This window comes from Cyprinodon variegatus, unplaced genomic scaffold (assembly GCF_000732505.1).
Source record: "Cyprinodon variegatus isolate N-32 unplaced genomic scaffold, C_variegatus-1.0 Scaffold449, whole genome shotgun sequence".
NCBI classification, from domain to species: Eukaryota; Metazoa; Chordata; class Actinopteri; order Cyprinodontiformes; family Cyprinodontidae; genus Cyprinodon; species Cyprinodon variegatus.
In genome coordinates, this window is record NW_015150902.1 from 210,610 (window position 1) to 225,982 (window position 15,373).

Here is a 15,373-nt window from a genome sequence, read left to right on the forward strand (position 1 = left end):
CTAAGATATCTCTATAGGTATGCTGCTATAGGCTTAGACTGCTGGACGACAAAGTGGCCTCTTTCCACTCTCTGCTAATTCTCCAGGGCAGCTTTATTTGCAGTTATTTCAGCTTATAACTTAATGTTTTCTTTTTCTGTTTGTTGTTCCTTCATTGTAAATACGTCTAGCCTGGGATTCTGTGTAGCTCCAACACTTTCCAGGCGGTGAGCAAATCATTATATATGCTCTCCTTTGAACCACACAGCCTTGAAACCAGTTGAAACTACAGCTTATCTATTATTCTGTGTTCCTCTTTAAGTTGAAGCCCGTTAAGTAGCCACTACTGTCATCCAGGTTTTAGTTTTCTCTCACTTGGGAAGTTCTCCTGAATCAGGGCTTAAGTATTCCTTAAGTGTCTCCGTTCTGTTTTCTCACACCCCTAGTCATCGAGAATCCGGTCTGTTGGTTTTTGTTTGTTGGGCTGGGTTGTTGTTTGCCTGTCACTCTTTTTGCCACTCTTCTAGTTTTCCTCATCACTCCCAGCTTTTACCCTATATATACCTGCCTCTCAGTTATTTCCTGCCAGAATGTCACATCTTCTTAGCCAGTCAGTGCGCACCACCTGCTTTCCTGTATTCCTATGCTCGGCCTGCCCTCCCTGAATTCTCTTCAGCTTCTGACTCAGGTCACAATCTGGAATGTTTCTACCTTTCGCCAGTTTGCTCAGCCTGCTCCCAGTCTGCTTAAGGCCTGCCTTGACTTTCTTCAGTCATCTTCTTCCTTCTCAGGTCAGAAAATCAGCCACTTCAGCCTGTTGACCGCGTGTCCTGCCTTCCCCTGCCTCCTCAAGCCCATTACTCAACTTTACTGCCTGTTGCCAACAGATTCGAGAGTCATCCCCCATCTCAAGCTTGCCTGCAGTCTGCATGGCAGCATTAATCAACGTTCATGTACAAACTCTCTGAAAAACTCACTCTGTGTCTCAATCCAAACTTTTAATAACCTGTAGAATTATATTAGCATGTTGAAGTTCATGTACCTGAAAAAAAAAAATGCCTTATGGAGCTTCTTTTTTAAACTGGTTTATTTGAATGGCTGTAATTCAACTAACATATGAGATGAGTATGTTTTAAATAATATGTTATAAACTTTAGATTTTTGGGTAAAATTAAGTATTTTAAAGTAAACAGGTTTAAATCCAATTCAAATCCAGAGTCATTCATTAAAAAGTCAAAGTCAATAGAAAAGTTTTTGACCATTTTTTCTAGTCAAATCTAAAGTAATCTGACTCAGGTTAATCGAATCGAGTCTAATCAAGTGAATTCGATGGGATGTTTAATTCTAGAAGTTAAACAGTGGAAGATGTTTCACCTGGAACTGTAGGTTTCTAAGTCTTTTGGAAACAAGAAAAAAAAAAGAATTCAAAATATGCACAGTTGGTCTGCCACAGCCGCCTCTGTTACACGCTGGAGCTTGTAAAATCAAACATTAACGGCCTCCTCTCCTTCTGTGAGATGAAGTCAATGAAACATAATTAAACAGTGAGGTGGGGCAGGCTAACAAAATGCTCCTGTAACAAAAGATCTATTCACTTGGGCTTCTTTAAAAGTTTGACTGGCTGCTGGAGGAACAGATCAATTCCTAAAGTTTTCCAACTACAACAAGGAAACCTAATCTATTAAAGTCATGCAGGACAATGTGTGTTTGTCAGCCGTAATGCTAAAAAAAAAAAGGATTTTACATTCCCTTCCCATCTGCATTGATGACTCTGCATTGTTCCAACAAAGGGGGCTTAAGGTGCATTGGTACAGTTAAAGCCTACCCCTCCTGCTTCATTCACAGCAACTTTTACCCAGACAGATCAAATGAATTATTCTGACAGTCTTCCAAAGGATGCAGAGAACGCGAATGCGCTTGTAGCCGCAGGCTCCGGCTTTAAAACTATACATGAATTATGATAACTGACTGATCTGTATTCACATAGTGTATAGTAACCTCTGGAGGGGGAAGTGTGTGGGAGGGCTTGAAAGGTGAAAGAATGGGAGGAGAAGAAAGGAAGTGACACAGAAAGAAAAGAGGGACAATAAAAAGAAAAGAGAGTGATTATGTTTCCACCAGGACGGCCTGTGAGGTGAAAGGAGACTCTTAGAAGGGAGGCGAGGATGGAGAGGCATTCCTGGCTGCGCGCTTCAACGGCGAAGGAAAAGGAAAAGCAGCTAATCTGAAATCCAGATGCCTTGGGGACCAGCAGAGGGTCGAGCCTGATCCGCTCCATCCCCTCACGCTCTCTCCTCACAGTAGCTCAGAAGAGGACATCAACCGGATACTTGTTAACTCCTGCTTTTCTCCTCAAACTTTAAATCCTCTAAGAAGAACTCAAGGAGTTTGTTGATTGCAGGAGTTTGATTTCTGACTTGAACTGCTTGTTTTTCTTCTGAAGGAGGAATTCCCAGGTGAGTCCCTTTTTAAAAGCTCCCACATGTAGTTTCTACTTTAAAGATGTTTTGTTTTTTTCTCGTATTCTTCCTTTATTTAGATAATCTCTTATTTTATAAATATATATATATTTCTAAATTAAGTCCATGCATCTTATAGACTTAATTTAGGAAAAACAAATATACAAAGTAATGTTTGTTGTTCTCATTAAGCTTCAGGGTTAAAGAACTTTTGCTAACTGGGACTGAAGTTTTTCAAAGTGATGGATCTAAATGTACATTTTCAGCTAAAGATATAGGAAATATAGTACTACTATACTATATTTATTACCAGGTGTCATTGACATTAGATCAATAATGTAATAAGCAGCATTAGCGTGCAAAAATCAAACTCATTAAAACACAAAACACAGAATCTAAAACATTTACACCAGAATAATGTTGAGCAAGTCTCCAAATTTATAGTTTTTGTAGGGAGTGTGCATCCAGTCATGTTGTTGCCTGTGAACACTTGAGGCAAAAAGAGGTTCTGCTGAAATAGAGCATTTAAAATTTATTACACTCTGCCCTGTTTTAATGCCCTAACAGGGCCAACCTCCAGTAATAACAAGCAGCAGGTAGAGAAGGCCAACAGAGGATGGTTGTGTTTAAGCTGCAACTAATGGGGATCATTATTAACTGAGCTAAAGTACAAACACTTGAAGATTTTAATACTCGGAGGGAACATTTTACAAAAGGAAACTGTGCTTTAAAGAAATCCTGATCATCAAAAAAAGTTTCTTCGACTGTGTGCCAAGCGCTGAGACGTGGAGAAAGATGCTGTCCAGCAAAGGAACGTTAGAAATTCTGATGAGGATGCAGAGTTTCATGGAAGACATGTGGGATGGCTGAGCATCAGCGCCATGCTCGCCTTTAAAAGATGGGCTGGCTTAGTTCCCACATTCTTTGAAGCAATCTGCTGGTTTTCAGACTCAAGAAACTAGAAGGTCATTAGATGGAGCTGGAAGCATATGGAGCGAAGTTTGTGCCAATATTGTTACAAGCAAACAACACATTCTGTAAATAGAAATGTGAAAAAATAGGTGTTTGAGAGTAACTTTGCTGTTTTCTCAGATTTTGTTATTTCATTTTTAATATAATTTCATTTTAAATGCTACTTTTTCAAAAAAAAAAGAACACATTTCTATTTATCAGATTACGTTATAGGAATTGCATTCTTTTCAAATTGAGTTTCACAGATCACATTCTTTTCACAAGACTCACTCTTGCCTCACACATTGACCAATAAAAATGTCCAGCAGACCAAGAAATAAAAAAAAGAAATTTGATCTGGAAAACTCAATCTAAAGAGAATGCAAGTTGTAAAAATCAATCAGAAAAACTTTCAATTCTGTAAAAAGTAAAATTTAGGCCAAAAATCATTTAAAAAATATTACATATGAAAAGTGAATAAAAACAAATCTAAGAAAACAGCAAAGGTGATCTCAAAACCTTTGATTAAAATATTTTTTAAAGTTTGATTTCTTGTTTGCATCTTTTTTAGTTTGTTTTCAAATTTCCATAAAAAAGCTGTTCTTAGCTTACAACAATAAGTTTTTATTTTTTTTTGTGACTTAAAATTTAGTTTTTATTTTCTTCTTGCTTAAGTTTATAATACAGATTTCCCAGATTCTGATTTGGAAAGACTTTTTTAAATTTATTTGTTTTTTATTTATGCATTTTCAGAGTTAAACAGACAAGACAAAAAAGAGAAAAAAAAATACAGCAAAACAGTAAACAAGTACAACAAAAACAAAAAACAAGACAAAACAGTGTCAGCAAACTGAAGAACTGATAAGAGAATAATTATATTATTATATTAATAGAGCATATTAAAGCACGAGGCAGAGTCAGAGAGGACAACAAATAATTCTGCAGACATTGTGTTAAGCGGATCAACATAAAACATGGGATATCAATAAAAAGAAGAGTGCAGTAAAGGATGACAGTATTGAGATAATAATAAATAATAAAAAAAAAAAATAAAAAAAAGAAAAAAGGTCTAGAAAAGAGTCATTTTAACCCATTATTTTGAATATGTCTATTAAAAGGACCCCACACATTTAGGAACTTATCATGATTGTCTGACAAAGAGTATCGAATTTCTTCGAGATAGATACAGGACACCATATCATTGAGCCATTTTTTAAAGCATGGAGGTGTAGAGGATTCCCATTCCCTCAGAATAACCCATTTTGTAACCCTCAAACCAAACATTAGAGCCTGCTGCAGAGACATGGGAAGAGTAACAGAGAATTTAGAGCAACCCAGAATTATCAAATGGTTTTCCGGATATAGAACTTTGCCATAAGCGTTACTATAAAATTTAAATATTCTGTATCAAAAGTCCATAAGCTTAGGGCAAGAGCAAAACATATGACCCAAAGACCCCTTGGCTGATTTACATTTGTCACATATAGGAGAGACACTAGGAAACAGCTTATTAAGTTTGGTTTTAGAAAAGTGCAAACGATGGATAACCTTGAATTGAATAAGTTGCAATCTGGAATTAATGGAACAGGTTTTGATCCTTGACAGACTCAAATTCCACGTCTCATCTGAAATTTCGACTAGTGTATCAGAAGCCCAGGCCTCTTTTATATGATTACCGTAGTAGAAGGAGATGAACTGAAAAGATTAACAAAGTGAGAGATTAGCTTTCTAGAAGTAGGGGGCTTTTTTATAAGGGTTAGGTACCCTAACCCGAAGAAGCTATGTTGCACTGATATGGTTTCAAAGTGAGGGAAATTTTGTCTGACAAAATTGCGAACTTGCAGGTACCTGAAAAAGTGGCTAGAAGGAAGACCAAATTTGGATTGGAGTTGCGTGAAGGAAGCAAAGCTGTTATCGATGTATAAATCCTTGACAACAGCTATGCCTCTATCTAACCAGTGCTTGAAAACTACATCCATATTCCCTGGCTTAAATGCTGCATTCTGAAAGATGGGGGCATAAAGCTTGCAACAATAATTAAACAAAATTCACTACCAAAAAAAAAAGCTTGCTGGATCTCTTCCTTATCAAAGGTTTACATCCCATTAATTTGGGGTTTTCTTGATAGATTGACACAGTTGTGCAATGAACTCAGAATGTTGGACCCAGAATTCAAGGCAAGACAGGCAGTGGGAAAGTTCAAAGCGTTTATTTAAACAAACAGGAACGCGGGGCTGCTCGTCAGCTACAGGGTGAATCTCTGCAGAGATAGGAGATACAGGTCAGTGACTGGATTGTCGGGCTGATCACGACAAGGAGCAAAAGTCACGGACCTGATTCAAAGTTCAGTCTGATCCCGCAGGAAAGAGTTGAATCTAAACGGGAGGCTACTCCCTAGCTTGCGGCGGGCGCTGCCCCCCCCCAGAGTTCCAATAGAAAGAGAGCAGAGCAGGTGCCAGCCGACGCCAAGCAGCAACAATGCCCTTAAGGGGAAATCCAAAGCCGGAATCAGAAGACAGGTCCAAGTTCAGAACCAGGTAGAATCCAGGAATCAGTCCAGGACAGATCAGACTAACAGAGCAGACAGGGGCAAAGCAAAAGTCAGAATCCACTGGGCAGAAACTGGTCACAATCAGGAAAAACAGAACAAGATTCAGATCGCTAGAGTTAATCTCCCCAAACTGCTTGAATAACCTGGCGCTGATGGAAGGCAAGCAACATAAGTAGCACAGGAACCAGGTGGAAATGATCGGAGTTAATCAGCTCCTGGACCAATTAGACAGGTGACCAGGAGTAAAGGAAAAAACTGAATAATCAGCGCCAAGGACATGAAAAGTTGATGAAATCCAAAAGCAAGAATAATATAGACATGTTTCTAATTTGTTAGAATCCAAAAACAGGATTAAGATTTTTACTCTGGGATGCTGCTAATGTATGGAGGTAGGGCGCATAACCCATTTGCCAACGGTCAAAACGGGACAGAAAGACCCAGTATTCAAGCCCAAACAGATAGTGGGATAAATCAAAGCCTTAATTTAAAAACAAACAAGCGGATCTGTGAATCTGCAGCGGCCTGAGTAGAGCGTGGCACCGACCATCATTGGATACTCTGGTGGAGAAAAACACAGGTAAGTGACCATGATAATCTGACGGTAGATGATTATCCATGTGAGTCACCTACCTGGTTTATCAGTTCTGTCCGTGCCCAGAGAACACTACAAACACTACAAAACACTACAAAATGCTCAAATCACTCTCTGCACGGAGCCAAGACAGAAACAGGGCACGCTCAGTGGATAAGAGGTAGAACATGATCAGGAAATCAGAAACCCCATGGAACGCTAAAAAAACCCACTCTTTCCTCCGGCCTCCAAAAAATATGGCATCAGCTATGATCTAAAATTGTGATCTGGCTCCTATGGATGGGGCTTAGCCGTATATATGGAAGCAGGAGCAGGTGGATGACATAAGCAGTACCAGGAAAGAGTTAGGCAGGTGAATGAAATGAGCAATCAATGATCATGACAGCCACAGGCTCGAGTCCCGGTCCTGCTGACCTTTGCCGAATGTCTCTCCCCTCTCTTGTAAACCACTTTCCTGTTTACATACTTTCAAAAATAACAAAATAAAGACCACTAGAGCCTAAAAAAATGTATAAACTCATATTTAAATAAATGTTCCTCCACAAGGAGTAGAAAAATCTCAGTTTTTCTTGATGTAAACCAGCTTATCCTGATTCAGGTTGGATATTTAACCACTCTTCTCAAATTTATTTAGATTGATCGTTTGGTTTTTTTCTTTAAATTTTTCCTGTAGTTTAGTTCTTTACTATGATACTAGCTTAGAAGTAGTCCACTAGTTCCAATTCAGAATATTCCTTACATGTTTGTTGAGCATGAGTGGTTCTAAACAGGGGACAACAGGGGCTGGGGACTCCCAATGAATATTTCCTTGCCGCTGTAAGAAATGTAATTGACTGGTCCATTAGATCTATATCCTTTTTTAATTCTAAAACTTTAACCTTGCGCTGCAAGCTGGAATGTCGCAAGATCAAAGTTTTTAGTCTCGCAACATTGCTACATTCATGACCTTCCATGGCTTCCGTAATTGTTATTATTAGCTTAACAGAGATGCAGCAGAGCGTGCTACTTGGTCGTTGGTACATCCTTTCGTGCACCACCAGATTGCAGTAAATTTTACACACTGGAGCTTTAAGATGTTGCACTTTTAGATGTATCATAGTTTTCCTCTGCTTTATTTGAGGTCTCCAGACCTGTAAATGACTATTTGCTTCTGCATCTCAAATGATGAACTGCTGTTTTTTTTTTTGTTTCATTTTGTTCTGTGGGCCCCATATGGAACAAAGGCTGGCCCCACCCTGGCTCTCCTGGTAGATTAGGTCTACAACCACATTATGATCTTTGTCTTATTAGAACACTAACTGTGGCCAAGTGTCAGGAATCTACACTGCAAAAGTTAAAATATAAGTCATGTATTCTTGAAATAACTGTATTTTTACTTGATTTGAGCAGGTAAGTAACACCATTTCCAATGGCTTAAGATAATTTTTCTTTTACATAGGAAAAAAAAAACCCTTATTTTATTATAAGTGCGTAATTTCTAATTAAACATCTTTTATGGGCATATTTAAAAATGTTTAAAAGACCAGCCCTCTCCAAGTAAAAAAAAAAAAATGCATGTGGGAGAGCGTGCACAAGCCCATTTCTCCTCGTGCACGCCCAGTTTAAAAGTTGCTGTTCTCATAGCTCATACAAGCTAAGAGTCTGAACATCCACCCAAACCCCTAAATCCTTTAATCACTATATAGAGCGGGGATTATATAGTGAACTTACGTTCGCATAGATGATCTCTTCTCTGTTGGTCCACAGCGCGGTGCCTGTGCCATCTTTGTTATTACCTGTCGGTTAGAGGCAGCCTGTGGTAAGAGCGAGCCACTGTGATAGCCAATCTTTTAATGGTTTGCGAGGAGAGCCCTTTGCGCAAAGCATTCTGGGATATATCTGCCTCTTCTGAGGCCTTTCTACTCATACACTTCGTAGACACTTTCTCTCTACAATCGTCTGGCATTTTCAAAGAACCTTGGTGAGAAAGGTGAGCTTCAATGACTGTCTGAAACCACAGCTCATCTCAGATATACGCCTGAAAGTGCGCATGTGCAGAAAAAGATAGCTAACGGGATGAGCATGTAGGACGGCCTTACGTAAACATAGCACCAAAATTATTGACAATTAGGAGGGCCAATTATTTAGATGATCCACCTGGAAAAACGCGTAAGTTAAGAAATGTGTACTAATGATAGAATAGCAGTGTAGTTAATTGAATTGGGGTAGGCCTCTATTTTCAGTATCTCACCTGATTGTCAGCATGATGCTACCACCACCATGCCCCAAAGCTTTGCCACCACTCCTTTAAACAATTCTTGTAGTTCAGTCTTTGCCCCGTCGGACTGTTAAACTTTCTCCAGAGAGTGTTTGTCTTTAGGCTCGTTTATTCTGGAGGCAACACATTTTAATGGAGCTGGAAGGTTTTGATTTTAGAACCTGAGCTCCTCTGTCCGTCATGGAAATGTAAAATTTCCTCTCTGGTCATTTACTGTGGTGCCTAGAAGCTTTTGTTTTAGCTGGGTTGTTCCTGAACTTTTATTTAAAGTTTTATATAAGTTTGAATACTGAACATTAAAACCAGATAGTGATCCCGAAAAAAAAAAAATACCTGATGGCAGTTAATGGGTTAAAGCTCAGACTTTGATGAAAGTTTTTAATGGTTGATGTCTGAAAAGAAGTGGAAGTAATCCACAGAGAAGCACTTTGCAGAGTCAGAAGACCCTATTGGAAGCTGTAAAGTAAAGAAATGACTTATTATAGCTGGGCTGGCAGCATATGATTTTGATCCGCTGGATGTGCTCCTCCATAAGGACTGCACCACTTTTATCTATGCCAGACACATGGGATTTTTATAGATCAACAAAATTCTTTTCCTATTTCTTTGGATCTCCTCAGCTGGTTTCTCTTATTGTGCTGCTCTCTACTTGCCTTTTTATCTTGTTGATTTCTTGCTTGCTTTATTTTTGGGGTTTATCTTCCTTTTTTCTTTGTCTTTCCTTGTGTTTTTCTTTTCCCACAGTGCTAATGAATATTGAGATGCCTTCAGTGGTACTGAAGGGCTGGGAACCTTTATCAAACTTTAAAACATCTGTCGGACCCATGAGCTTCTAGACAGGGGCCACCGGGGGCCAGTGCCCCTGTAGATCATGTCCTGGGCCCTGCTATGGGCCCTGTGCTGAAGACATAATACTCAAAGAAATTCTAATGATGATTTGCACTTGAACCGACATGGTTAATGATAGGTTCTTTGGATCTATTTCATTGTGGGGTTTTTTTTTTGGTTAAAAAATAAGGTTTAACAAATAATTAAAAAAAAAAAAGGGAAAACCTCAAGGGGAATAAAAAAAGAACCCAAGTTTCAACCGCCAAATTTTTTTTTTCAAATAAAAAAAACTAACTTTTAATTAATTTTTACAGCTCAATTGATGTTTTTCTTAAGTTTTAAAATTGTTATTTTAACTTAAATGAAGTCAAAAAAGGTAAATTCCTAAATTATGAATGTATATTGACCTAATAAATCATAGAATGTTAATAAAACCTAACTGAATATATAAATTTCACTTCAGGCATCTATCCTAATATATTTGAATCCTTTGCCCTGTTTTTTTATTCCATGCTTTTTTGGGCCCCCATGAAATCATTCTGGCCCCCTTCTGGCCCACTGGTACATTTGGTCTAGAACCGCCACTGGTCGGACCTGTCGCAGATTTGCTGCTGTGTGCTAAAGCTCTGAAACAGCAGAGTTAAAAAGAGCCCAGGTAAAAAGAAAAAGAAAACACAGTTCAGCTAACACTGGTATAACCCTGGATTTATTGTGACAGGAGAGCTTGTCCACCATTACCTTTTTGTTTCTTGGAATGTGAAGAACGTGATGTTGGTCTCAACTGAGAAAGACATTAGTCTGTAGGGGGCGGGGTTTAGGGTCTTTTCTTCTTGACCGTAACCCTGAATTCCAATGAACTCCGGAGGTTCAGGTTTGCACTTGACCTCTGACCCCATGTGTGCGACGCTCTCCTCACTGGTAGGAGCCCACTTCTCTCCCAACAGGGAGATAGTGTGTGTTTTAGATTTGGAGCAACATGGAGTTTGGCTCAAATTTAAAATGCATTATTATCACCTATGAACTGAAAATCTCAATCTTTATGTTTGCCTTTAGGAAAAAAGGTATATTTATAATTACATAGGAGCGGGTTTGCATTTGTGGAGGCAGACATCTATTGCGTTACGGCATCGCAGAGACAAACTAGTATCTATAAAGATCGCCTTTACGCTCCTACACAGACTAATAAAATACAATTTATATAATTATCTATGTAAAATAGACTCACTCCGGCCATGACCGGCAACCACATGGTTTTTATGAAGACCAACAATTTCAAGCACTGGTCTATCCTGCATTTATTTTCTATCATAACAGCATCCTCTCTCCATTTTCTTAGGGCGGGTTTACAGTATGTCTGCGCATGGTTACAGCCGGATCTTATTTTGAACGTACATTACTGTTTTGGTCTGGTGAAGCTGAGCTGTTGATTACCTGATGAAGACACGGTTGCTGTACTGCTGCTACAGTAGTTAAATTAGCATGGTGTGTGTGTGTGTGTGTTGCATAAATACTGTGTTAATACAATGAAAGAGAGACAGTAAGCAGATGTCCGAGTCTGAGTTAGACACTGTTTGATCAGTCAAGTACAACCTGTGTGTTGGGGGTTAATTGATGGTAGTTGAATAAAACTGTACAAGTAGATCATTAAACATATATATATATATATATATATATATATATATATATATATATTGATCTTAGTTGAAGTGTAAATGAAACATTTCTACAACAGCATAACAAAGATCTACAGCATCTTAGTGGCAGATAGCTTAATTACTTACACAAACAGGGCATTAAAACAACAAAGATGTAGAAATATCATACATCGGTAATGGCTAGCCTCATAGATGAAACAAATGGTGAAAGGTTGTTTCCTGGTACTCTGGTTATGCAGAGAGTCTGAAATCACATTCAGCTGCTCTACAAATCCACTTTTTTTTGTTATGTATAGGTGAGGGGAGTGTTGGGCTAGTGGTTAGAGCAGTGCGCTTGTGTTCTGAGAAGGTTGCAAATACCCAGTTCGATCCCCACAGACTGGGTCCCTATGCAACACCCTTAACCCCACACTGCTCCCCGGGCACTGCAAAATGGCAGCCCACTGCTCCCCAAGGGGATGGGTTAAATGCAGAGGTAAATTTCTCGAAAGTGAGATAAATAAATTTAAATGATTATTAGGTGTTGGCATGTAATTGGACTGATCAACTGTGTTTACTTTCACTTCCTGGTTCTAATAAAGCAGGAATAGATCATAGATGGGCGTAGCTCTGGTCCTCACTGACCTCCCTGACAGTTTAATGTCTCTATCAGATCAGGAAGTCTGAGCCATATATGGATTTCTGGTGCAGAAAGAAAGTAAAACCAAAAGAGGAGGATTATCTGTCTACTGTCAGAATGAAATCTACATTACAATCCAGTCCCTCTACAAACGTTACTGTTTCTCTTTCTAAGGCATATAAACACACAGCTGTTAGGTGAATTGGCCTCCATGCTTGGATAAAATCAGGCTGAAGTGGAAACCAGAAACCCCAAACTGGCCTCCAATGACTTCAGAAACGCACATGTTGCTGAATTTCACCTGTGAACCTTTTTCTTCCCCTTACTTTAATAGAACAGTATGAGGGAGTATTGGGGAGAAGCGTGGGACAGTTGCATGTAAATAGTATGTTTTTGACCTAAAGGAGGATGTGAACCAACAGAACGATTAGTTAAGCAGGCACAGCCACACACTGGTCTAGTGAAAAGTCTCTAAACTGGTAAACATTAAAAGTTCGGACTGATCGTTAGCTGTCAGCTAAAGATATATTGCTGCAGTTGAACCCGATTATGGTGGATGACAAAAGATGAATCGGTTGTTGTCTCCGATGAGGAAACATGTACTGGAAGACTGGCAGGATTTATACATGTACTCAAAGCTTTTTGAAAAGTTTAATCAACCTGGAGGAAAAAGTCTTTGATCATCTTAGAGCTTCTGCTTCAGCCTACTCAGGCAAGGAGATTTTTTCTCACAGCTCTCGTATTTTCTTCTCTTTCTTTCCTTTTCTAATCTAATCTCCAGCAAAGAGGGGGAGGGGCTATGTGGTAAGTTTTTACATCACATTAGGATAACTAATGATGAATCAAACCTAAAACGAAAACAGAATCTATGATGAGAAACTTTGAGAACTTGTAAATGAAGCAGGAATAGGGATATGAGAACTATGCCAGCTTTAACTTTTCAGAAAAATATTTTTTTTCTAAACTTGTCAAGCCCAGTCAGTAGAGCATCTGCAGGCTCCATTTTCGATCCTTCTTGCCAAAGATTCTATCTTCTTATTTTAGGGTGTTGTGTATTTTGCAGGTTTTCTTTCAGGATTGCACTGTGTTCATGCATGTTCATCTCTGAGCAGCTTCCTCTCTGCTCAAGATAAGCCTCTGGCAGTACTATGCTGCCACCACCATGTTCTAACATGAGTGCATTATGTATTCCAAAACACCTAGTCTTTTGCATATAGGCTTTTTAAGAGTAGGCCAAAAACTGTCTTTTTGATTAATAATATTTAAAATTAAAGCGTTTCAAGTTAGGCTGCTGGAGGACAAAGGGACTAGAGTTGCTCTGATTCTGATACCAGTATCGGAAATGTCTATGATACAGCTGAAAATGCTGGGATCAATATAGGCAAGGATTGGTGTCCAGGCATCAATCCGATAGCGTGTCATTTAAAATAAGAATTAAAATCGGAATCTATTTACTGGTTAGTTCTGCCAGACAGAGCCACCTAGTTTATCAGCCTCTTCCCAACTGAAAATAACGTGTTGACGCGTGTTTTTCAAACATAGGTCAGCATTTGGCTAAATTGTGACAGGACAGGTTGTCCACCATTACCTTTTTGTTTCTTTGAATGTGAAGAACGTGATGTTGGTCTCAAGCTGAGAAAGACATTAGAGTCAGAGTCTTGGTCTGTTTGTTCCTGTTTTTCTTGGTTATCCATTTGTTGTCCTCTGCTGCCCTCTTGTGTCCTCCCTTGCTCTGTTTCTCTGTCCTGCCAGCACCTGTTGCCAATTTCCTCGTCAGCTCTCTCTTTGTCTCTGTCCCCTTTAAAAGCCCTCCCTCTTCAGTTCCTGTTTGCTGGATCCTCGTCAAACATCTCGTCTTACTTCCCGTCTATCATCGGCCTGCCTTGTCTCGTCTCTCCCTGGCTTCTGGTTTGGTTAATCCTGATGTCTCCTTGGTTCTGGTACGTTTGGTATTTTCAGTTGGACTCTGATTTCTGCCCCTGGATCTGTTAACCTGAATAAACGGACTTTAATTCACCTCTGCCAACTGGCCTTTTCTTCTTGACTGTAAGCCTGAATTCCAATGAACTCTGGAGGTTCAGGAACCTTTTTATTGCCTAGCTGGAATGGGTGACAATAGTTGAATAAACTTTTGGCTCTCAAAATTGGTGCCCCATTTGTTGGTACTCTCCGATACCACCACTTTAGTGCTGAATTAGGGCCCCGCCCAATACTGGTATCGGTGCAACACTAATAGGTTAATCCATATTTATATGAACTTTATTAGATAAAGCATTTCACTTTAGACATACCAGGCATCCTGATGATGCATTACGTTCTGTGATCAATAGCAAAGTCTTTATTACAGCGTCTATTTAAAAAACAAAACAAATATTAATTGTAAACACTGAGCAATTACGATAAGATTCTAATATTTTTTGCTGTTGTATTTATGTTGCTTGTGGGTAAAACTGAATGCCTGCATGTAGTCTTTACAGAACTCTTTTGACATTAACCTGAGAAATCATCACTACTTGCAGGTATGTTCATGTTGGGAGCACTCTGACAGACCTCCAGTAATGGGGCTTTTGGTGTGCACCAAATCCGTCTGCAGGCCGGCCGCAGCCTGGATTGCCCTGGTCTTCTCATCACTACTATTGCATTCGGTAAATCCTTTTTGCAGATGCTGTTGATTTATGGTGGATGGGAACAGTTCTATTAACGACTCTGTGCACCTGATTTTTTATGAAGAGCTGTGTGGGTCTATACTCTAGCAAACACGTGTTCAAAGTCTCAGATGGATAGGTGGAAAACATGTTTTAATAACGAATGGTTTCACGTTTTGTCTGTAACTTTCTTTAAAAACAAATGTAATTTCTTACTTGTCACCTTTCTTTCTTTCATCTGCTTTTCACTCGTTCTTCAGATGGTCTCTGTCCACGGTGTCCCATCATGTCCACGGAGCTGTAGCTGTCCAGGTGCTAAAGAGGTCCACTGTACATTCAGACACCTGACCACAATCCCAAAGACCTTCCCTAAAGCCACCCAGAGGCTCAACCTGGGGTAAGACTTGTCTACAAGCCTAAGCTCAGTGAAATACTGTGGTTATCAGAGCTGGTAGAGAGGATCTTAGAGCTCTTGTAGAATCCCTTGAAGACAGCCCTCTGATTTTGAGATATCCGGACAACAAGTACCTTGTTGTCTAAAAGGGAAGCCTAAGAACTTCAACCTGACAGTGTACTTTGCAAAAGTACCAACTCTTCTGCATTTTTGTTGCATCAAATCCATAAACCTTAATTAATACAAATGAATACAACGGACCAACACAAAGTAACTCATAATGTTTCACTCTGACACTCCTAAATGGGATCTAATGCAACCACTTGCCAATTGGTCGACAGTATCCAGCTTTATATCTGTTGTCTTTGTAAATGCAGCATATCTGAGGCATCAGAGGTGAAAGCATTTGTGAACAAACAACGACACAAAGACTGAAAAAAAAC

At 39.3% G+C, this 15,373-nt stretch overlaps 1 protein-coding gene across 1 annotated transcript in view; it reads left to right on the plus strand.

The window, feature by feature from the left end:
• Positions 1-2,060: 2,060 nt before the first annotated feature.
• The window catches only part of LOC107093838 (matrix-remodeling-associated protein 5-like), a 38,236-nt gene continuing 24,923 nt past the window's right edge, over positions 2,061-15,373 (plus strand). Inside the window, exons 1-3 of the mRNA XM_015389139.1 lie at positions 2,061-2,435; positions 14,411-14,536; positions 14,797-14,933. Coding sequence (XP_015244625.1) covers positions 14,450-14,536; positions 14,797-14,933 — 224 coding nt within the window. The 5' untranslated portion in view covers positions 2,061-2,435; positions 14,411-14,449. The remainder of the gene's footprint in view (positions 2,436-14,410; positions 14,537-14,796; positions 14,934-15,373) is intronic.